The sequence below is a fragment of the Suillus bovinus genome (genome assembly GCF_016758785.1).
Source record: "Suillus bovinus strain UH-Sbo-P2 chromosome Unknown EDB93scaffold_189, whole genome shotgun sequence".
In the NCBI taxonomy this organism is placed as follows: Eukaryota; Fungi; Basidiomycota; class Agaricomycetes; order Boletales; family Suillaceae; genus Suillus; species Suillus bovinus.
Window position 1 is genome coordinate 1 of NW_024542245.1, and position 22,702 is coordinate 22,702.

General features: G+C 45.4%; 9 protein-coding genes across 9 annotated transcripts; 3 read left to right on the forward strand and 6 right to left on the reverse strand.

The window, feature by feature from the left end:
• On the reverse strand, nucleotides 1-1,015 carry EDB93DRAFT_261924 (kinase-like domain-containing protein; the record flags this gene model as incomplete). The annotated part of the gene is made up of 3 exons (XM_041455883.1): nucleotides 1,006-1,015; nucleotides 182-939; nucleotides 1-131 (listed from the first exon to the last, which is right to left on the reverse strand). Coding segments are annotated over exons 2-3 (723 nt in total), but the record flags the coding sequence as incomplete, so codon positions are not given.
• A 1,001-nt stretch (nucleotides 1,016-2,016) lies between these two features.
• Nucleotides 2,017-3,361, forward strand: EDB93DRAFT_261908 (putative Asp/Glu racemase). The gene has a single exon (XM_041455882.1). It carries the CDS (start codon nucleotides 2,133-2,135, stop codon nucleotides 2,862-2,864), a length of 732 nt encoding a protein of 243 aa, XP_041300766.1. The 5' UTR covers nucleotides 2,017-2,132; the 3' UTR covers nucleotides 2,865-3,361.
• Nucleotides 3,362-4,363: 1,002 nt separating this feature from the next.
• On the reverse strand, nucleotides 4,364-5,986 carry EDB93DRAFT_1243831 (uncharacterized protein; the record flags this gene model as incomplete). Its single annotated transcript, XM_041452192.1, has 9 exons — nucleotides 4,364-4,474; nucleotides 4,527-4,570; nucleotides 4,689-4,742; nucleotides 4,792-4,881; nucleotides 4,935-5,152; nucleotides 5,203-5,304; nucleotides 5,355-5,453; nucleotides 5,501-5,607; nucleotides 5,747-5,986. 9 exons carry the CDS (start codon nucleotides 5,984-5,986, stop codon nucleotides 4,364-4,366), a joined length of 1,065 nt encoding a protein of 354 aa, XP_041300767.1.
• A 1,472-nt stretch (nucleotides 5,987-7,458) lies between these two features.
• Nucleotides 7,459-9,969, forward strand: EDB93DRAFT_1323751 (uncharacterized protein; the record flags this gene model as incomplete). Its single annotated transcript, XM_041454999.1, has 8 exons — nucleotides 7,459-7,913; nucleotides 7,975-8,127; nucleotides 8,191-8,347; nucleotides 8,402-8,567; nucleotides 8,631-8,736; nucleotides 8,793-9,448; nucleotides 9,508-9,916; nucleotides 9,941-9,969. Exons 1-8 carry the CDS (start codon nucleotides 7,574-7,576, stop codon nucleotides 9,967-9,969), a joined length of 2,016 nt encoding a protein of 671 aa, XP_041300768.1. The 5' UTR covers nucleotides 7,459-7,573.
• A 753-nt stretch (nucleotides 9,970-10,722) lies between these two features.
• On the reverse strand, nucleotides 10,723-11,505 carry EDB93DRAFT_1257528 (uncharacterized protein; the record flags this gene model as incomplete). Its single annotated transcript, XM_041454091.1, has 1 exon — nucleotides 10,723-11,505. One exon carries the CDS (start codon nucleotides 11,503-11,505, stop codon nucleotides 10,723-10,725), a length of 783 nt encoding a protein of 260 aa, XP_041300769.1.
• A 246-nt stretch (nucleotides 11,506-11,751) lies between these two features.
• EDB93DRAFT_1257529 (uncharacterized protein) lies at nucleotides 11,752-15,549 on the reverse strand (the record flags this gene model as incomplete). Its single annotated transcript, XM_041454092.1, has 4 exons — nucleotides 11,752-12,220; nucleotides 13,232-14,586; nucleotides 14,643-15,004; nucleotides 15,057-15,549. The coding sequence occupies 4 exons, from the start codon at nucleotides 15,547-15,549 to the stop codon at nucleotides 11,752-11,754; spliced, it is 2,679 nt and encodes an 892-aa protein (XP_041300770.1).
• A 997-nt stretch (nucleotides 15,550-16,546) lies between these two features.
• On the reverse strand, nucleotides 16,547-17,177 carry EDB93DRAFT_1053219 (uncharacterized protein; the record flags this gene model as incomplete). The annotated part of the gene is made up of 3 exons (XM_041444714.1): nucleotides 16,547-16,720; nucleotides 16,748-16,790; nucleotides 16,858-17,177. Coding segments are annotated over 3 exons (537 nt in total), but the record flags the coding sequence as incomplete, so codon positions are not given.
• A 3,011-nt stretch (nucleotides 17,178-20,188) lies between these two features.
• EDB93DRAFT_1257531 (uncharacterized protein) lies at nucleotides 20,189-20,974 on the forward strand (the record flags this gene model as incomplete). Its single annotated transcript, XM_041454093.1, has 3 exons — nucleotides 20,189-20,680; nucleotides 20,730-20,822; nucleotides 20,876-20,974. 3 exons carry the CDS (start codon nucleotides 20,189-20,191, stop codon nucleotides 20,972-20,974), a joined length of 684 nt encoding a protein of 227 aa, XP_041300772.1.
• A 721-nt stretch (nucleotides 20,975-21,695) lies between these two features.
• Nucleotides 21,696-21,965, reverse strand: EDB93DRAFT_1097089 (uncharacterized protein; the record flags this gene model as incomplete). The annotated part of the gene is made up of 1 exon (XM_041446845.1): nucleotides 21,696-21,965. A coding segment is annotated over one exon (270 nt), but the record flags the coding sequence as incomplete, so codon positions are not given.
• Nucleotides 21,966-22,702: the final 737 nt, after the last annotated feature.

The window sequence follows — 22,702 nt, forward strand, 5'->3', positions numbered from 1 at the left end:
GTTTTGATCCGAAGGCGTTGCGCTTCCCCAAGGAGCACGACCTAAGACCATGTTTACAAGGATAACACCCAACGACCAGATGTCCGAGTAAAGCGGCGAGTAATGTGGGCTCCCTGTCTCGAAATTACATTCTGAAAAGTAAAAATCAGATAAAATGACCCCCTGCGAATGCTGACCATACCAGGACTGAAGTAATCCCAACTGCCTACGTTGAATTCCCGACTGACAAGCTTTGTGGTCGACAGACCAAAATCTGCAATACGTATGCCCAATCCGGGCTCGACACAGAGAACGTTCTCTGGTTTCAAATCGCGGTGATATACGCCAGCGGAGTGACAGGCATGTACGCCATCGAGAAGCTCGATGAATACTTTCTTAATGAGCGAGACATTGCCCTCGTACGTTCGCAACTGGATGGCCGTAAAGAGGTCACCACCAGGGCAGTAATCGAGTACGAAATAGATGTATAGTCCTTCCTCGATAATTTGGTGAAGTTTGCATATCTGTGGTGATGAGGACCTGGATGCCAACCAGTGGCATGTGATCTCCCGTTTCCTCCATACGAGACCATCTGGGGAGAGTTCCATGTGTGGCAAGCACTTGATGGCATAGTATGCAGGATCACATGGGTTTGACTGAGTATCGAGAGCGCGATAAACATTTCCGGAGGCACCAAAGCCAATCAACTCGACCAACTTGAAACGACGGTCGCCTACTGACTGACCCGATAAGTCTGGGATTGGGAGCGCTTCAAGTTCCTTTTGATAGTTCATAATTGCTGATCAAGTCGTTTCAGAAGGAAGCAGTTTCAAACGAGACGAGTTGGGTTTGAGGGGTAACAGTACTTGGTTGATAAGTTGGTATCAGGCTGGATGAGTTTAGGGGAAAACAGTATGAGCCTGGTCTCATTCGGAAGTCATTCGGATGACTCATCATGTACTATCGAGTCATGTGATGTTCTCAGATGAGGTCATCTCGAGTTTAAAAAACGTTTGAACCACGCACTACAGGATTTAATGGATCCGTTGCTCAACCCTCGAACGAGAATAATACAGCATAACCTCTTACAGCTACTACCAGACGAGTCTACATCGAGCCTACTGTAGCCTGCAGGAGGATGTCGGAGGCTCTAGCTCCCAATAACGACGAAGTTGATGGATGGTCATGTGAGATTGGCAGGAAGAATCTTTTTCACGCTCGGATTGTGTGACATTGCAACTTGGAAACCCGCCGATGTAGCCAGGAGGAAGAGAAGCAAAGGTGTGCGTTGTAAAGAGATGATGACGTTTCCAGTGTAAAGCAGAGCAGCTGGAATAAGCACGAACGTAGCTTGGATGAACGAACTCGCTGAGCGTCTTCACAATCACAGCCTGCAAATGCGACAACGGTAATCAGCAATGGCACAACACCAGCTACCGCCGTTTTCTGTCCCCAACTCGCATGTCTCGAGCTTGGCCGCTCAGGAAACACAAGAAGAGGGACGATGCAAGGCTGGTGAGACATCCATATTATCAATTGCAATCAAACCTTAGCCCACTTCAAGCGAGTAGCTTGAAAAAAGTGTTACAAAGACGGCACTGACACGCGGCCTTTATCAATGAGTGTCCTTGTGTTACAAAGCAGATCGATGCTGTGCGATACACAAGAGTTTCTGATTTAGTTTGAGGCACGTGTCTGGTATGTAGGCGCCAGCTGGACCACTCACCTTCAACAACAGGTATAAGCTGTATCTGGTTTACATACCATGCAACTACGGAAGATTCTTTTCGCTTATACCAACGCTCTGAAATCTTATTACTGTCCTTCCCAGACCCGAATCACTGCAAATCATCAGCCTACTACTTACGCTCCATATAGGATCCTTTATCATCCGAGAGTCAGGCGACTCAAGAAGAGATAACGATTGCACGAGCAGACAGGAATATCTACCAAGTGAACCTTGACAAGAGACCTAAATCAGCTGAGATCAGCAGGTCATGACTCGGACGTCCGTCGGGGAGGACCTTCCATTTATTATAACTCACGTCTTAGCTTACAATGTCCTATCAGCTTTGCAAGCTCACATACGTCGCTCCTCGTCTGCCTTTCTTCACAACTTCTGTACATCGTGAATCTGCCTCCAGCGTTTTAGCATGTCAAAACAAATCCGTCTCGGCATTCTCACACCTTCCTCAAATACCGCGTTGGAACCTCTCACTTACCAGATCGTTTCCTCCATTTCAAATGTTTCCGTTCACTTCTCCCGTTTCCCAGTCACGGCGATCAATCTCTCAGCCGAAGGTCTTGCCCAGTTCGACCACTCAGCCATCACGCAAGCTGCTAAACTACTCGCCCATGCCGAAGTTGATATGATTGGCTGGAGCGGAACAGCAGCAGGATGGATGGGATTTGAGGATGACGAAAAACTCTGCAAAGCTATCACTGAAGCTACGGGTATCCCCGCCACTACCTCCGTATTGGCTTTGAACAAGGCTTTGCATATTTTCAAGGTCAAGAAGCTTGGGCTAGTCACGCCTTACCTAGATGACGTCCAGCAGAGGATTGTGAAGAACTACAACGCCATCGGAATGGATGTCACATCGGAAACGGAACGTCACCTGCGCGTTGCGAAGAACACCGACGTTGCTCTGATCGGAGAGGACGTATTGGAGACTTTGGTAGGGCAGGTGGTAGAAGGGGGTGCAGATGCTGTTTCGACGTTCTGCACAAATCTGATAGCAGCGCATAAGGTTGAGTTTTGGGAGGCAAAGTATGGGGTTCCAGTGCTTGATACTGTCACTACGGTCACCTGGGATATGTTGAGGCAGTGTGGGGTAGATACGAAAGCGATCAAAGGGTGGGGAAGAATATTCCAGGAGTCATGATCGAATCAATAAACATCAAAGTAGCTAGTTTGATGCATTGAAGGCGATACGAACGACAATTCTATGATACCGACTCATTAAACCATTGTCATTGTTGTTAGACGATATCCCTGTTGTACAACGGCCATGACACTGAAAAAGGGTCTGAACGTGAAGACCAACAATCGAGTGTAGCATGCTAGGCGCCCTTAAATATCGCAGGGAAACATCGTAGGTGTTTGTGGAAGCCAAATGATTCACTCACTGTTTAACAGTTGAAGACACCTCGACTCTTTCTCCTCATCTGCCGCGTGAAGCGCGATAGCATGGAACGATATTTCCCTCACGATATGATATGAGGCCTAGAGTGTGGCGAGGCAAACATTGGTGGATCATAGTCACCCCTCCTTTCACCGATATGGGCGGAGGAAGATACTTTGCCTAGGACAGCGTGCTGGATGCGGATTGTATCGGTCAGCCTAGTTGGACGATTGCAAAAATCAGGGTTCTCGGTACCTGGGCTAGCTGATAATTGATTGAAATGAAGTGCCGGGACCACTACTGAATTTGCTAAAAAGCGTGTTGCCAAGGGTTGAAGGGCGTGGATCAAGGATAATTTCCAGAGGGACAGAGCATCTCGATAGCCTCATCAAGGTCTAAAAGACTGCCCTCGCTGCTGGAGTTTTTGGAAAAAATACTTCGGGAAAGTTACTAAGAGAAATGAATCAACTGGGGTGACCAGGGAGGATGCATATTGATACAGCTCGATGTAGGCCAATTACCTCACCGAGGTCAGGTAAACCCCTCGCTACCGGAACTTGCCAATAAGGTTGTTGAAAAAGTGGTGGAGATAATCAAATCAATCGAGGTGACCAGGAAGATCCCCGAACACTGGAATAGAGCGACGTCTGACGTGAATTCTTTGATGGTATTGATAATAGATCGCAATTGTCCCATCTTACTATTGAAAGTCTCACTGATAAGTGCAAAACCAATTGATATTGAAACAAATACGCACGGCACGTAGAAATCCGAGTACTGAAATACCAGAGGACTGCGATGAAACTCTGGTTGTTTTGAGAAATGTGGAAATCAGCGTGACATATACAAACGAGCAAGGGATGGGGAAGAAAACAAGATCCTACGTACTTTGTCATTTAGGATACACTGATTTCTGCTCTGGCAATGAATTCCTTGCCTGTCAACAAAAGCATGTCAAGTTCAGCTGAGGCTGTAGCCTACATCGAGGGTATCTAATGATGCCTTGGGGTTGTTACCACCCTGCTATGGTAAAGTCCGTGTCAGAACGCGAAGAAGGCGATCAAAGGTGGCTGTGAGATGCGCGAGGCAGTATACTCAAAACCTAGAGGCATGAATGATGATTGAGCAACATAAAACAAGGCCTTCCAAAAATGGCGACAACTCACAGTTTGATCATTGCAGAAATATTAATGTAGTAACCGTGTTTCTATATATATTACGCTTGACGTACGACATCCAATATGCACTCGTAGGGCCATTCATTCCCTATTCATAAGAAATGTAGCACCCTGTGATCGCATTAGTTCCACCGATGTTGTAACTACTGGCCGATAATGATACTGTAATCGCGAAAAGAGGAGAACTGAAGTCTACAGAAAGGGTGAGAATTATCGAAAAAGCACTTTGTGCATGTGGACTTACACAGATGCTGACGAGACAGACGTTCATGAAGTAACCTGAAATATCTAGGATCGTGTGTTAGCTGCGGTTCCCAAACAATGTTGCTATCGAGGTACCAATGAAAGCGCCTTATTGATCTTATTCAGGATGACAAAATTCACGAACAGGGCTGCTGGTACTTACCAAATGGCGGAGAGTCCGGCATACTCGCCCGGATCTGTGGAAGTGCAAAAAGCACTGCAAGCCTATCAGTGGCGCATCTATCAATCTTCTGCGGCTCGCACACCTGTTGTCGAGGTCAAGATAAGGCTGTCATTGACGTTCGCACGGCACAGCACTAGGACTGTCATCCATAAAATGGTGACAGAGAGAGTCCCTATGGTCCGATGAGAACCAGCCGGACCAAACAAGCTAAGTAGTAATGCTCACAGTTTATGACAACCAGGAGGAGGGCGAACGCCTTGACCATTTTTTGTCGCTCGACGGTTAGGGCCAGGGCATAAAACATCTCGTTCCCTGCTGTAGTCGGGTAAAACGCACTAGAACCGATCCAATTTATCATACTTCCGTATCCAATTACGCCAGATATCGGCAGTGATTGATTGCTGTCAGTATCAATGGCTAACAGCGATACATATGCAGAGTGCCTGCAGTGAGTCAATGATACTGATAAGGAAGAATGAAGTGATGTCCTCACTGATCAAATGGGTAGTAAAGAGTCGATACTTGCTTCTGTAACGTATACGGAAGAAATGGATCCATGGACAGAACCGTATCATATTCTTTTGCTGGTAATTGTCTCGAAGATGCTCGAATCAATGTGTGGTATTGACATAGATTAAAGCTCACCTTCTTCCGGGTATGTATGTCACTGGTGGAGGATTTTGTACCACTGACGAATCAAACGTGCCTATTGGGGCTGTTAAGTTCCAATTTACACTGGTATTTCTAATGACCAATGTGAGTTCAGATTCAAAAGGCAAAAGTTCGCTTACACGTTTAGATACAGGGCGACATTATTGACGAATTGATTTTGAATACAAGCGTTGTTTGATGAGCCTGTATACTGATGTCCACAGGCGCCAACAAGAGACCAGTGAACCTGAAAACTCTTAGATAAGGATGTACGAATGCCAAGATGATACACACAGAAAATGTCTGCCCATCAAGGTCGATTGAGAACATGTCGGCGAGGCTAAAATATGTCAGATTGACTATAATAACAAGAACAGGATAATCACAATACAAGCTGTGTTAGTAGTTAGCGTGAGTCTCGATATTATGGTTATAGGGCTTACACCAGGGGATCCACTGACACCGAAGATATTCAACGTGCTATTATCCATGTTTACTTGGGTTTTGAAGTTTGCGTTCAAATAGACCTCTGTGAGAAAGATAGAGATCCCTGCGAGTATGGCAAATATGATCGACAATGTCGCCACCGGCCCATAACGTATCATAATTGGGTTTCGTCCTATCATACGTTGTAGGTGAAGTTATAGTGGCATCACCGTCCTCGAGGTTGGAAAAGTTAACCAATGAGGTGTTCAACTGGCAACTCACTTTTAAGGGATATCACCTATATTCAGAATGTGACAGACAGATGAGATGGGGGAAGTATGTAATCCTTGGCCACTAATATAATGCCTGATCGTATACCCACCGGAACAGCTTTCGAATCATTCTCACGAAGAACTCCAAATCGTTCAATTCTGATTCAGGTGTTATTTTCTGAGTCTTGTGAAAGTGTACGACGATCCTCACAGACAGAATTTTCATCCGCAAATCTTCAGTAAAGGATGCGAATTCAGAGTTCAAAGAGTGTTTTGAGATCGAAGCCTGAGCCTCTTGAACGTGCATTGCACCAGTGGGTGACGATCTTGATGTGAGTATGTAGTAAGTATAATCCAATACAACCGAGGTAAACTCACCTGTACTGTGCGGTCCAACATAATGATACCACAGTGCCGCAACAGGACAGACTGATTATGTGGAAGCGAGACTGACCAAGGTTGTCATTGCTCGCCCACCGCGGGGTAGTCCTTGTGATCGCCTAATCGATGACGGTGATAAGTACTCAACGGAGGCATGTGTTCAACCTCGGAGTATGGCGATCAGTAAACCACGACCACCAAATACATTCAATTCCTCTCATCGCTGCCGTGCACCTGGTAGATGGATTCTCGTATAAACAGCGGCTGATCTTGACTCTTGAGCTTCTGCGTGCCATTGTACTTAGACGCGATCGGGTCTGAGCAAGTTGAAATGAATTTGAAGTAAAGAATGGACCGAATGACCGTTTGAATACGGGCACGAAGTTATTCCCGCTACCTTGACTCGACAGGCTCACTGGCACCTCCAAGCAGCTCGTCGTTGTTTTTCATGCCTGTTCACTGTCTGGATCTATTTCCATAGACGTTTGGAGCCTTTAAAAGCACAATCCTACTTATACATCGATTTTAATACATTTGATGCATCAATAGTATGTCATGTTAATCTACAATCAATCAACCACAGTGAAAACATACCCTTGGCAGCGGCTCAACTATTCAGATCGCTGCGAGTCCACAACAGATCGAAGGAACAACGGCAGCGCCGCAGGATGCTAGTTGCAGATAGATGCAGAGAGAAGCTAGCAAGAAAGGCGTTTGCTTCAATGAAGACATGACAGTTCAGTTGTTATTGCCCGGCAGGGAGCGGGGGACAGCTTGAGGGCTACATGAAAAACAGCGGGAATCAAAGGGACGGACAGAGTTGATGTTGATGAGCGGGTAGAGTTGGGGTGGAACATGCACATGAAGGAGGTCACTTGCTGGGCTCAATGAGGAGTTAGGTTTAAACGCCGCTGAGAATGCCATTGGCTGCCCTCGTATGGCTACAAGGTAACATGGTCTGCGCCAGCCAAACTGAGGACGCCTGGTTTATGGGATTACCGGCGTTTGAGGACGGGGTTTGGACCGGCGATCAGTCCGGCGATCATCCATTGCAAACCAGACGCTTACCACTGGAAACTCCGCATGAAAGTAGATACTCGGTAGACGGGAGTCTTCGTACATACAATATTGACGATGGACTCACTGTCTGCCCTCGCGGCGATCTTGCGCAATAGTATGCTGTCTCACATGTCAATCCATCAGCTGATTTCTTTCATTGAACTGTCCTCTAACCTGAAACACAGCATTGAACTTTACCAGCCACTGAAGGAGACATCAGACGATACATCAAGTCCTCTTGTTTTACCAGAATCCATCGCTCTTTTCCTATCGCGTGCAACGAAAATTCCACTGGAGCTCATTGGGGAGTGCTGGTATGCCTTGAGAGATATTGTTTGGACCACAGGACCAGATAGACAGTGCCAGGATTGCGCAGCAGAGGCTTTTAGAGTCCATGGGTGGGACCTTGGCATCAGTGCATCATTGCTGCTGTCCGAGTTGTGTTGCACTTGCATACATTTCTGATATTATTGCAGTGTCTCTTGCCCTGTACCCACCCTCGAAGTACTATACAAACTCTGATTGCCCGAAGACTGCTATGCTGAAGCGGGCAGAGCCCAGACAAATCATAATTCATACACTTGATCAAGGCACTCTACCTGCATGGGCCGTTCACTTGAGCTGCGAGAGTAAGTCGATTCTTTAATCTCTGAGTCTGATTCAAGTCGTTGTGCTAACTCTTGTCAATTAAGAATGTCATCGCCACTATCATTACAACTATGTTGTGCATAGTAGCGCTCAGCATCGCACATATTATCCAGGTGTCCCAGACTACCTTCAAGTGGCGGAACATCAGTTTGTCGACATCCGTCTTGTGAAGCTCTGGACCAATCAGCATTTGTTAGGCTCGTAAGTGATTGTGGCATGTGTGTGATTGCGAGGCTTACACTTCTGTTTATCAAGGTGTTCTGCTACGAACTGTGCCCGCATCTACATGCTTTCTCTTGCCAGCGTCTCTCGGGAAGCCTTTGATAAGATCGTGTGGCCCTTCAAGCCCCAACTCAGCACTGAAAATGTCTGGGATGCATTTGTGCTCCTTGTGCTGCTCCAGGACTATGATGAACATACAGTGTGCCTGACTGTGCCACACCAAGGCATGCAAAAGGATTGATTTAAAGCAGCAATGGAAGAGAGGAACGAGCGCATCATGCATATTGGGCAACCTGAAATTAACCATATCTGTGATGGGTGCATGCGTGTTTATGAAGTCAAACACTCAGATGGGAAGATTTCGCATGGTTAGTGACCCCCGTAATATGTGTATCATGTACTACATCAATAATCTATGCTACAGAAAAATGCCAGCCAATTGTCAGTAATGGAATTACTCTAGGCCACGCATGTTGTGGTGTCTTTTGGTGCACACAGCCTCTACAAAATAACCATGACCGCTTCTGTGCCGAACATCGTGGTTTGCATAACACATGCGCTATCACTGGGTGCGATCACCCAATCAGACATAATGATGCGAAGACATGCGACAATTGTGACCACCAGCAAATGGAGCAACTCCACTATGCAAAAGCAACTTCTGCCTTTGCATTGTCTGAGCGGCTGCTCTGCTACCGAGTGGCATATCCAGATGATGCTTTGGGCACAGAAGCTCCAGATGTGACAACTGCCGACTTGCCAGATGCAAGCGTGAGCCTGGGTCCAGTGGCGGTTGAAGAGAACATCGAGTGGTACACAGTCAAGGATGGTCAAGTGTCTTATTGGTTTGAGAAGAACCCTGGCTCTGTCAGAGTACTTGAAGAAGGGGATGAGGGACTTGGTGATATAGCTCTGGCTAGCTCAGAGCCATGCAATGTGAAGTCTGATGCAGGCAATAGAAAATTCTGTGCGCAGTTTGGACGACGGAGAACTCATAATGAGCAAACTGCTGTTCGCACATGTGGGGTCATTGTGGGACAAGTGACGCTGAATGGAGCAGAAGCTGTGTCTAATGTCCTTGTAAGAATCTCTCATCCTCCTCATTTCTCAGAACTCATGAAACTCACTGCCTCTCCAAGGACTTTATAAAGACAATCTTCTCCGTGCAGGGTGCTCATAAGCCAGAGCATTTTATTTACGACACTGCATGTGATGCCAAGCAACAAGTGGATGCCCAAGGGGACGAGTGGTGGGCCGATGTCAAGATGTGCGTCGACGTGTGGCATTTCAAGAAAAAGCACAAGACAAAGCATGACTACTGCCAACGCTACTGCAACCCGGCTGACTTCCCTGAGCTTTTGAATGCAGATGGGACGGGTTGGTGGTTCAACATGTCAGTTGCCGAGCAAATAAATGTTTGGCTTGGTAGCTATCATGCAATCTGCAGGGAGATGCTTTCCACAAAGTATAATTTCTTCTTGGACGAAATGATCCACCTTCATAATATTTTTACTGTTCAAAGCCTTCAGCTTAGGGCCTTAAACCCACGTAATGCTCTGCCTTCATGTTTAGGTCCTGCCTGCACCTGCCTGCGGTCGTGACATGTGTGTGATGAGTCTTAACGCAGCCACTGACACACTATTCCTATATGTTCTACATTCAACTTCGAGTTTGTTGGGTGAGCTCACAACTATTCCTATTTTATTTGCCATAGGGACATGTACAACTAGGTACATAAGCCAATGGCTATTTTCTTTTCCTACCTCTCTGGACCCTTCGAGCCTGTTTGAGGCACAGACATCATAAGGACCTCCAGTTGCAGCAAACAGATCAAGACGAGATGGTACATTTGAAGCAGGATCTGTGTTCGATGCTTCGACATCGCTTGGGATTTCAGGCGTCCATTGTTGAAGAATGGCACAAGATATTGCCTTTGATGACAAAGGATGGGTATTGAAGATGTTTTTCTTATTAACGCGGTTACTTTCCTTAAGCCGCTGGCTGATTGTTGAGCTTCATCAGGGACATCAAGGGGCTGACACTTTCTGGAAGATACTGAGCCTTCCATGATCTTGATAGTTGGTTCACAACATAAATTGATGAGATCCCAGTCAAGCGGAGCAGTCAATGGAGCTGGACGAGCAGGCAAAATAGGCATTGAACAAGAAGAGCTTGTGCACAATATACATTTTGAAGGGTAGTAGTAGTTGGAGGGACAGGTACAATATGTGTGAACATGCTTGAGGGAATACAAGATGGATGGGTAACATACAAATGCAAAACAGGTAACAAATGCAAGTAACATACAAAGACGAAAGACGGTTATGTAGTAAATGAACGAGAAAGTGTGTATCTTACAGTGTGAGGTCGATATCAATGTCAGATTCTTCATCATCGTGTGACTGGGTGCCTGCTGTCTTTTTCCTGAGAGGGATGGCCTTGCGCAACACATCCCAAAGGCCTGAAGGTGTGCGCCCTGCCTTATACAGCTGAGTCCTGAAGGTATCCGATGCCTCCTTCCATCTCCGACGTGCGTCATTATAAGTCAATTTCTTGAATTTTCTGTCGTAGACGATCTCAAACCTCTGACGGACTGGTAAGGACTTCAATTCATCAGAGTCCATTCTCTCAAACCCAGCAGCAATGTCTATAACATAGAGACCATTGGGCCAGGTTGCCATCGGCACTGATGGCTGCAACTCGTCAGCAAGAGGCTCACTCAGTATCTCTGGCAGAGATGAGCTCGAGGATGCTGGTGATGGGAGGCAAGGTGTCCTGAGTTGATGCGATGGTGGCAGTGGAGATACTGAACGACCCGACCAAGGGTATGGGTAACTGGGATGGAATCCAGCTGCAATTGCTGTCCTGACAGGTGAGTCATCATATACAGGACAGAAGTCACAGATGCCATATTCGTCGGTATAGCACCACGACCTCTTGTGAGGCCTGGCCTCCTCTTCAGTATCACTTTCTGCCATACTTCGGTGGCACTTCAGGGATAGTTTTGAAGGCGGCGATATGATGGTGACTTCGTCATCAGTGTCAGACTTCGCAATGATAGAGGGAGTTCGCAATGGTGGCCCATGGGTCTTGATGTGTGCTAGAGAATACTTTACAGCCTTATGTTCTTGCTTCATCTTTAGAAAAAGATGCGGTTTTGCTGCTGGGTCCTTGAGATGACCAATGGTCTCATCAATGCCTGCACATTCAAGGACACCATGATGTCGAAGGAAAAGACAGTCACCATTTTTAACATGGGACTTATAGGCCAGTCGTGTCACTGCCTTTCATAGACAAGAAGAAATATTGAAATACTCAAAGGTGGTGATGTTCTCGCCAAGCATAGATCAGAGGTCAGGACTGTCAGCTAGCGAGAAGTGCGGCTAGGTTGGAATGTCAGACTCAGGCCCATCGCTGCCTTGCAGTGACAAGATGACAGGAGGTTGACGGTCCTTGTCCCACCACATCACATCTATGGCATGCTTGATGGCCAGCTCATCAGCAGCACATTGGCGGTCTTTCTCCATCTGCTCAGTCAGCTGCCCACTGTGCTTGTAGGTACCATACCATGTCTCGTTCATATGAGTGGTCCGCTGTGGCCTTGACTGAGCTTTGGCCTTGGCCGAGCTTTTCCCTGATGGCTGGGTGACTGATTTGGGATCCTTGGAGATAGTCCGCATGGCAGGCAGCTGAGAGGATGGTGTCACGAGCGGAGAGGAGGACATAGTGGTGGAAACAGACAGCACAGGCATCAGGTCCTCAAGAGAGCGTGATCGTGCCAGCTCGAGGTCAGCATTGAAGCTGAAGTCTTCGACGGTGTATCCTCCTGTCGCAATTTCTGTTTCGTCGGGGCTGTCGGGTGAGTAAGTATAATATTTAGGAGTGGTTTATATGCTGTACAAAATGCAAAGAAAATATTTGAAGTTTAAACTAACACAGAGATGGGTACATAACTTCCAATTTCGGCAGTGTTTTGTGTGAAATCTAAAATATGAAGCATCCACAACTATTTTCCCACCAATCACACATCAATGAAAATATGAAATATAAACAGATTTTCAGCGTCTGCGTGAATATGAAGCTTAATTATCACAGTAAAATGTTGGACAAAACTTGAAGTTTAGTCCGTTACTACATGTTTGTCAATGTATCAAGTTTTGTCTAATAATCAGGCACCCTTGAAAATTTGAAGTTTATGCCAGTGACAAAATGTGATGACTAAACTTCAAGTTTGGTCCACAGACAAAATGAATCGTCCGATTATTGCCCACCCATCACCCACCCATCGCCCACTCAGATTAAGGTGGGGCGCATACACCTTGAAGAGTCAGTGGTGGCTGATATAAAGATTGTCACAACAATGTTCCATGAAGATAATTTACGAATCAGAACACATTGAGTGACACAGATATATACAAATCATTTTGACATCTATCCTAAGAATGTGCATTCTCTGTAAATGCTAAGCAGGAACTCAGAAATGTACAAGTGACAACAGAAAAGTATTCTTACTGATTGCTTTGGTAGCAAGAAAACTGCAGCATGCCACGTGAACATTCTTTCTCATTTTGTTCGTACCCGTATTGAACTTGATAGAAGTTTTCCACTGCGAGTTGGTCATTGGACCATTGACGACATTGGTAGATAAATGTCAGTCTCAGGAAACACTGTCTCAAATATTGTCGAGGTGTTTCTGGAACCAGTGTTCACATCAAGTGGACCAGAACCCCACGTTCAATCCAGATGTAGCCCAAGCCTGAGGTCTAGGCCACCAAGAGATCTTTTCTACATTTCCAGCATCTAATTATAATGTAAATGCTGCTGCCTGTGGGGGGAAGAAACTTAGTGTCATATATGTAATACATCCCACAAATAAAATCCACCACCTCCAACAACAACTCATCATCGAAGTAAGTCTGGCCATCAATGGACAACATGAGGCCGAATGGAACAGCTTCCTGTGAGATGCCATCGAGAACTGATGGGAGTGCATCAAAACCAATGCTATGTAAAGCTAACTGCCATACGAGCCCCCCATGAAGAAGTGCAGCTCTTGCATGAGGCTGATTCATAAACTCGTGACAATACTGCTTGTACATGACATAATCAGCATATACAGTGCTGAAAGTGGGGGGCTTGTAACCAAGCGAGTATGTGTGGAGTTCCATAACTGGGCGCTGTGCGCAAGGTAGAACTGCTATTGGCTGCAATGTCTTGAAAGCTATTCCTTTTTGGAGAAGATTGCGCGCGATCTCCATGATGTCATACCCCAAGTCATGGTGGAGGCACATCAAAGCTGTGGCAGTGTCGGGGACAACAAGTTTCCAGGGGACAAGACTTGGTGATGGACACAGCTGGATGACATAGAGCAGCTGCTGCTCGGACACGTGGATATAAGAAACTTGAATATTTGCATTTGAGGCCGACAGGGAGGAATCAGGTCCTAAGTCCCAGAGATCAGATGGTATGTGAGATAACTGAGAGCTGGGTAGGGTGACAAGATAACCAATGAAACATGTGATAACGTGCTTCTGTGTGTCTGCAACAGATTCAATGTCATCGCCTGAGTTGCCAATAAGTTTGCATAAGTTAATCCATGTAGTCCTCTGAATCCACTGTTCAAACATGGTTGATCTATCACGAGCTGTGTGGGTTGATGCTGTGAGCTGAAATCCGAGATGGAAATGAAGGATTGAGGTGAAATGTTCAATACCACTAGTGTAATTCAACGAAGGTGCAACCTCATGATGACCAAAGTAGTTCTCGATATCCTGTATGAAACTGGAAAGTGGGGGAGGAGGCAGAGGAGGACCAGAAGGAGTGGGAACAGGCAAGAAATGATCCTCTTCCCAGTCGCCGTCGGGAATGCTGGTAGGATGCAGCACATCACATAAGTCCCACTCATTATGAAATGAGTCATAAATCCTAGTAGATCGACTATAGTTTTCCCAAGTTGTTGATATCTGGGCCTTTGTGAGGCAGATGCGCAGAAGAAAGCCGTCAAATTTGTCTTGGGGTTGCCATTCAAACACTGTGGCCATATTGGATTTTCTGGGAATACTATGGCTCATTGCTGAATGCTCGCTGCTCTGACGTGACTGCCAGCGAGCTGGAGTCTCCTTGGCTTCCTTCACCTTGTTTTCCTTGTGGTGCTGGGTAAAGAACACATTGTATTGCTCTCCTGGCTTCTGCCCACTGAGTTGTTCTGAAACAGGAAACTGAGGATCTACATGTTGCTGAGGGCCTGCTGATATGAGTATCCGGTTGACCCCACAGTCTCATGCATCTGGCCCGACTGCTGTGCCTCAATCACATTGGCAATGGCTTTTGGGGATGGGATGTAATGATGCAACTTGATGTCGACAGCAGTGTTGCCATCATAGGAGACCCAGATTGGGATCGAGAATGCTTCAAACATAGGTAATTGTGCCTCCCAAGGACAGTGGATGGAAGATATGAAAACCCCGGTGTGTGGTACATTAGTCAAAAAATCCCCTACAAATGAGTGAGATAACTCGAGAACCCATTCAGCTGGGATGGGATACATAGGGTCATCGGTTAAGAGAGATACCCAGGCATGATCGGAACCTTGATATTGGCAGCTCATGATGTGCCATGTGCATATAGCGACGATTGCTAGAAGTAGGTCAGCCACCATGCAATGTAATGAAAATGGAATAGGACATACATGAAAATGTGTTATGCGGCCTCAATGCAACTTTTTTCGCAAGTCTAGCGTCTGCATGGGATCTTTGGTACCCATAACTAGTGGGAGCATGTGCAAATAGAGTCCCCCATGGAACAAGAAGTCCTGCACCCAAATGGTCCTGGCACCAGAGCAATTTCTGCTCTAAATTGTGCCATTTTCCCCTGATGTCACGATGGAGGATATACTCGCCTTGTCTATCAACCTCTACTCGCAGCAAAAACGCAGAGTAGTTCAGGCATGCAAAAATTGGTCCATCAAAGTCAGGATTTAGAGGGACAAGAGGAAGCCATGGGCGAGCTGCATATGCCCAGCATGTGGTGAGTGGAGTATCACTATCATCGGGCAAACTGTCATGGGTGTCATGCAGGTCCCAGGCAGGCCAGTGAGGGATCGCTTCCGGAAGTGAATCTGCTGTGAGAGAGGTGTAGACCTTGTCATCATGACAAAAGACTTTAAGACTGGTAGTAGTCATCAGAAAGGGTAGTTGGATCTGTAGAATAGCAGAGTAGACCGAAGCACTACCATAACAGTACAAACTGTTGTGCTAGGTTAGTCAAGGATTGCACTGACATGTAGAATGAGAAACAACTTTCAACATAACAGTACAAATGGTTGTGTTAGGTTGAAAGGAGTAAGCAGCAGGCCAGATACACAAGACTTATGACTTTGGTGGGCAATGACATACACAATAGTCACAAACAACTTATGTAATATTTTTGTTCCAGCATCCATATTCAAACCTTCATCATGATGGTTCCACACATTCTCGAGCTCGACAGTACATACCATCGAGCTCATTGTTTTCAATATGATCCTCTTCGAGCACAATGGTACATACCATTGTGCTCTTGACCACTGGAATTTCGACCACCACCTCCTCACGACCTTAACATCGGATGCCACACTCATCTACAATGTCTCCCAATGGAGCCCATCACCTCTTTCTTTGGTTTCCTGCTCGGCGATCCTCTAGATCACATGGGTGTGGCAATAATGCATAACTTTGGTATGCAGCCCAGTCCGCAAAAGCCAGTGTCTAATGTCTTCAATCCAGCTGTTCACTTCTTAACCATGTATGGAGCAGCAGCTCATCATCACACATATTAACTGACTCGCCTTCCATTTTTTAGATCATGTGGATCATGCCATCCCATTAACCCCTCCACCATACATACAGTGGAGGGGCAGCGACTATCCATGCCCTCTACGCATGTCAGTCAACTTCTGTGATACATTGCCATACCTATACCACATATCCTACACTACCACCACATATCCTACACTACCACCACTTTAATCCATCTAAATGTCTCATTCGACATTTCCAACCTCTGAACTTCCCATTCAGTAAGATTGGAAATCCATTCGCCTCTGTATAGGCCCTTTGGTAATCCTGTCGTCGGGCTCCGTGAAGTCTCCGGATTATTGGGCACACATATCCTTTTCATCGGCTTTGAGCCCTGGGGCGAGAAAATCTCATTCTCCAACACCCTCTGATGGTCAATAATATTCAGTTCTTTCTCTACCCCACAACACCATGGCATATTCTTGACCCGGAGTACCATTTCCACATCGTTCTCCACATCGCTTTCTTCTGAGCTCATCCTGTCATCTCCGAGCATTTCAATTAGCTGTTGAAGCCACTACCAAGTTAGGAGATCCTCATCGACTTCATCCTTCTTCAGCTCGATGATGTGATGGAGAACTTTTGTTCTTTGCACATATTTCTTTGAAGACATTAGTATCTGAACAACCTTGAGATTGTGGACATACATTTCACTGACGGGTTGCTTGCCGAACCGATTTGAGAGTTTTGTCTCTTTTTGTGATCAACCTCTCCTCCACCTCTTCACCAGTTTCTATTATCCCCTTCGCGGTGACTTTTGCCCACCCTTCTCTCCATACTGTCTGCAACCACTTGTAGCAATCCTTGAGTATTTCTTTGATGTAACCATCTGACCTTCGGATCAGCCAATCATCTTTCTTACCCCTCTCCTTCAAATCTTTGAGGAGCATATTGAGAATTCTTGCATTCCAGGGTGTTTTAGATCCATTTGTGAGATCAAAGGTGAGTTTGTGGTGGTTAGGGCCAGGACCGTTTCCATACTCGTATGAGTTCACAACATCACGAGAGGCTGTCTTGTGGCCTAAAAAGTCTGCATCTTGAGATATGTTTAGTTTCTCCTGGAGGAGATGCTGAACTTCATCCTGCTCCACGCTCAGTAGAATTCTTTGTGTCGAAGTTCTAGCTCACCAGAATGAAGTTTCTTTCATGGCTCAGCTCTGCAGACCTTTCTCTCCTAACTTCGTCATCCTGCATTTTTTTGCTTCTCCTTCTAGGACTCCATTTCATGGCTTTTGGGAGATCCTTGTCGATGAAGATGTGTTTGAGTGCTGCCTCTATGCCTCTTGAGACTGAATTCTCCATCACAGACATAGAAGCATTGCCTGGTTGCAGTGGCTCTGGCTCGGCCGTATGCAATTGTTCTCAACACAGTTTCTATAAGGTCTTTGTCCTTTTATAGTGTGAGTGGAAAACCAGTTCTGACCACATCCAGTACTTACATCTGCCACAGATACCAGATGTGTCCTGTGCATTGTTCCACATGCCTTCTTAATCCTTTTGATCGCGTCGAGAGATGAAGTATTGGACTGTGGTTTCTGAGGCATTTTGGCCTGCTGCTGAGTGCTCCTGGGGGTGGTGTCTGTGTCCATATCCATAGCTGCATCATCCTGTTGCCTACCACGTCTTACATACCATTGCTCCATGTTAGCGAGCTCGGCCTGTTTTTCTGCTTTTAGGTTTTCTACTTCTAGTTGCAGCCTTCGCTCTATCTCAGCGCCAATGGCTTTCTCGTGTTCTTCTAACTGCTCAATATCATTAGTAATTTGTCCTGGTCTATTGTTCGCCCTCACCCACCTCTTTTTGTCTTCTTTTGGTTAATTCTGCTTTCTGGGACCGCTGCTGATGTCAGTTTGCAAATAACCTATCAGGTTTGTAAACACACGTCTGACTGAGTAGCACAATATAATCACTTCAAGTTCATTTTCAGCATGGCTCAGTTGCTTTCCCCGCTCTCTCAAAGCTGCTTCCAAGAGCTGAGCTTGCTTGCTGATCTCATGTGCTTGATGCATGTGTTCTTCTCCTGCAAGACAGTATTGTTTATGAATGCGTTCTTCAGCTTGCTGGTGTGCCTGCCAATAATAAGCACATCAGCAGTGATGCATCCACAGAGTCTTGTGCATACCATTTCTGCAAGACGTTGTTGTTCCTGAATGTATTTCTCAGCTTGCTGGTGCACCTGCCGATGACCAGTAAATCAGCAGTGATACATTCACTGAGTCTCATGCATACCACTTCTGCATGGCATTCTTGTTCCTGGAGGCGTTCTTCAACTCGCCGGTGTGCCTACCAATGATCATCAGTGGTGATATATATTCACCAAGTCTCTCATGTGTACCATCTGTCCTTCCTCCACAATTTTATTAATCCGTTCTTCTTATTGATATAAAGTTGTACAAAGTTTTTGTGAATAGTCAACTTCGCAAAAGTGATGTTTTTCAGACACCTGGATGTGTATGAGTCCCTGAAGCTGAGTCATACTATCCAAACTTACCAGTTCATTTCTAACCCTCTTGTCGAGTCGAGTTGCACTTGCTGAAGGTCATACCACACTACCCGAAAGTCGAGCTGCACTGGTCGAAGGTTGTATTGCACTACCCAAAAGTTGTGTTCTGCTGGCCAAAGGTTGGCTGTAAGGATCAAAGGTACCAGTAGCACTCTCAAAACCATTGTCATCATTGTCAAACAATATTGTGTCATTAGATGTTTGTGTGTCTTCCAGCCCAATAGGTGGGCACTGTGTGTTATTGACATCGACATCGATACTGATAGGGTAATCCATTATTTGATTGCACCCTATCATAGTCCTAAGTCTTCTTAAATCACAGGTACATTATTGTCTCGATTCTTTTCAGTTGTCCCACCAGAACTTTTGTGTCACCCCCGGATCCGTTTCTACTCAGGTTATTGATACCATAGTAACTTTTTTATAGTCATTGTTGAACAGACCGGCATTTGTATAGTGCTTGTAGTGCTATTCAGGTTCAGGTTTGATGGTTACGTTGGAGAAAGCTGATTCCCGCTGGGCTCAGCAGAAATCGTACTACCTAGACAACAAATATTTAGGTAGATCTTAGCACGACCTAGTCTGCTATACTTGCAGAGCAAGTGCGTTCGATCCTATAGGGGTAGCTGTTTGGTATCAGTTTTGATAGTTAGTTATCAGTAATAGGAAGATAATCCAAAGCTAAGAACTACTTGTCCAAAGGGAAACTGTCGAGTCCAAAAATATCAGAGTCGGGTCGGGCGTCGGACTATGTGTCGGACTGTTGGGAATGCATTGGATGGTGAAGGAATGTGTCGGAAGTATGTCGGATTGTCAGTCAAATGAGTGTTGGATGTGTCGGAATGTTTCGGAGAAAAAGAGTGGATAGATATTTTGCAATACAATAAAGTACTACTAATATACAATAACTTCCATCCTACTACTGAGTAGGGAAAAGTAAGTAATGCAATAGGTAGGAAGTACTAGATATTAAATAGTGACTATGTAGAAATTCTGAGTGCTATAGGCGAGAGTAGTAGCGATATTTCGGGTCCGAAATCCTATGTAATAGGACATGTGGTACTGCGGACCATGAGAAAACATGTAATAACGCTGTATACAATGCTTAGCAAGTCAAAAGGAGTAAATGCGCACCTAGTGGGGATAGATGCAACTGGACAGGACATAGGGAGGACTGGTCCGATGCGCAGGAATGTCGGGTCGGGTGTCGGGTCGGGATCGGACTATCGGACTTGGGTCGGGGTAGTTGGAAGTGCATCGGACAAATACTGTTTGACATCAGTATCAAATTAGCTGGTTCCAAGCCCAGCACTGTGACCATCATTACAACATCCTTATTTCAGCCCCTTATTGTTTTCTGTTTTTGTTTTTGCTCAATTTGGTAGTCTGTTGAATGCTTCCCTGCCCTGCTTCCAGTTGACCGGTCGTAAATACTTAAGTTCAGTGTTGCTATTTGGCTTCATCCCAACTGCCATCTGAATCATGTGTAACACTCCCAAAGCCGTCCTTCCTTTCTATGACCCAGAGCCTGGTGCTCCACTGCCCTTCCCTCCAATGCTCACAGACCAAATAGAGCTTTTTGGCAAAGATTATCGTCGCCCGACTACACTGGTTGCTGATGAAATCCTAGTTCCTAAAGTTAGTATTGTTACCTCCACTACTACAAGAGCTTCATCCACACCCACCCCTGAGTTTAAACTTGCAAAGCGGCCACTCAAGCATTCTGATCATGGTTCCCCTCCATACCTGAAGAAGGTTTCTTTTATGTGTTCCCATTCTCGAACACCTATGCCCTCAGATTCAGAGGGCTCTTCAGATGTGTTTTCTGACAGCGACTCCTTGACTTCAAGCATAAATTTATCAGAAGACTCAAAAATACCTAAACCTGCCGGTGAACCTGGACGTCCAGGGCATGGATGGTATACACTTTATGAGGCTCTAGATTGGAATCCAAAGGCATTTGCAAAGTTCAAGGTTCGTAAAGTGTGCCTTCAGCATTGCCAAGTAACTCACGAATAACTAGAAATGTATGCATCACCTTATTGATGACCACCTTGACACGTCAAAATGTGCTTCTGCCCAAAGTCCTATGGTCTTACAAACTGTATGCAACAAGGTGAACAGTCTTCATCTCTCGACATTATTGATGATCTCATGGTACCTCATTAGGCTCTTGACGAATTCCCAGACCTCAAAAACTATAGCAACCTATGGCCAGTCAATAATATGATGATGACATGCCTGAAATACACATCCTCTCACACTTGACAAAAAGACGGAGAGATGGCTTTAGGCAAGAGCAAGACCAGGAGGTGACAATCAGAGGTGGGTTTAAAATCCAGTTTTGCTACTACTAAGGCATGACTGATACCCCCACAGCAGCCTTTCAATCGTGTCACTGTTTTGGCTCTCAAGACTTGCAACTATCTATAGTAGACGTAGATGTGAATACACATGTATTTGAATTCTGCATCATCACCATTCTGATACATTCATAATTACACAAGCATTGATGAAATAAAATACTGTCTTCGCGCATTTTCCCCCGAAAATGAAGACAGATGGGAGATCTGACACCATCTTCTGGATTAAGATGGGCAGTCAAATGTTGAAGGCATGCCCATACTTTCACTGATGGCTGATCTAGGTGTTGACCACTCGTGAATACTGTCATAATGGCTTGTGGAGGTTGCTTATTCCACAGGATCAAATGTTCATAGAACACTAGTATAGCGTAACAATAAATTCAAAATGACTTCATTAGGAGGTTTCGCTCCACTGTGCTAATAACAATACATTTGCAGTCCAGCTGAAAATATTATGCTGCTCTACACCTTGACACTAATCGATGGTTATTATGAGTGCTCAAAGGTTTCACAAGAGTGAGATTGCGTGGGAGCCTAGCTTGTGGACGACAGCTTATGTGTGTGAAACTAACAAATAAACAAATAGTTAATGTAGGCTAGATAAACTTGTGGAGTTCAACAACTCACTGGTGAATTATGAAGTCGGCAAATGCATTGTCTCTTCCTCGCATGTTCACAATAGATGGGTTTTTAACCCCAATCCTTGTGACTACTGCGTCACCTTGGAATTGATGATCACCACTGCTGAGGAGTGAGTTGGCTCTTAGATGAAGATGCCACTTGAATAATACACAAAATTGATAGGTGTGTCTCCCTTCGTGCATGGTGACAAAGCAGTTGTTAACATAAGGTTGCACAGTAGCTTCCTCAAAGAGGCTTTCAGGAACTGGAAAGTGCTGAGCACTGCGCGAGGAACCTAGAGCATCGTGTCAACATCATGGCCTGACAAGGTCTGTTCCATGATGTAGAATACAACCTGCACTGCAGGTGAAGCTCAGGGGTCTGATCTGAAGGTAAACAAGGGTGCAAGAAAGAGGGAGATAACTTACGGAAGATGTTGGAAGGATATATGTGCGAGTGTTCACCATACTGATAGATACAATAAGTAGGCAAGGCAATGAAAGTGGGCAATGAAAGTGGGTGACGAAGGCTATGGTAGTCCAGATTTTAAATTCAAGAGCTTGATCACCAAGACAATAACCATAATGCATTCCTAGTTTGGGAACATAGTGGCCGGCAACAGTGGGGAGCCAAACTTGAAGCATGACAATAGTATCTGTACTTTTGTTAATACTGCAGTATGGTGAGGGTAATTGTACAAACATGGTCTTAGAGCTGCAGTGTGCATTTGCAAGGCTGCAGCACAGGTTGGAGGGTAATTGTACAAACCTCCATAGGGTAAAGCTGCAGTGTTGTGTGTTGGCAAGGGCAATTGTACGAACTTCTGTAAGGATTTTAATGCTACAGCACAAGTTGGTAAAAGTGATTGCAGTGTCGCAAAGGGCAATTGTGCAGTATTGCACAGTGTTTCAAGATGATTGTTACTTGAAAACAAAGGTTCAGAAACAAAAAGACTTTGATAACAAATGAGAGGATAAATATGCCATGAGCAGGCGACTACAGTAGATCA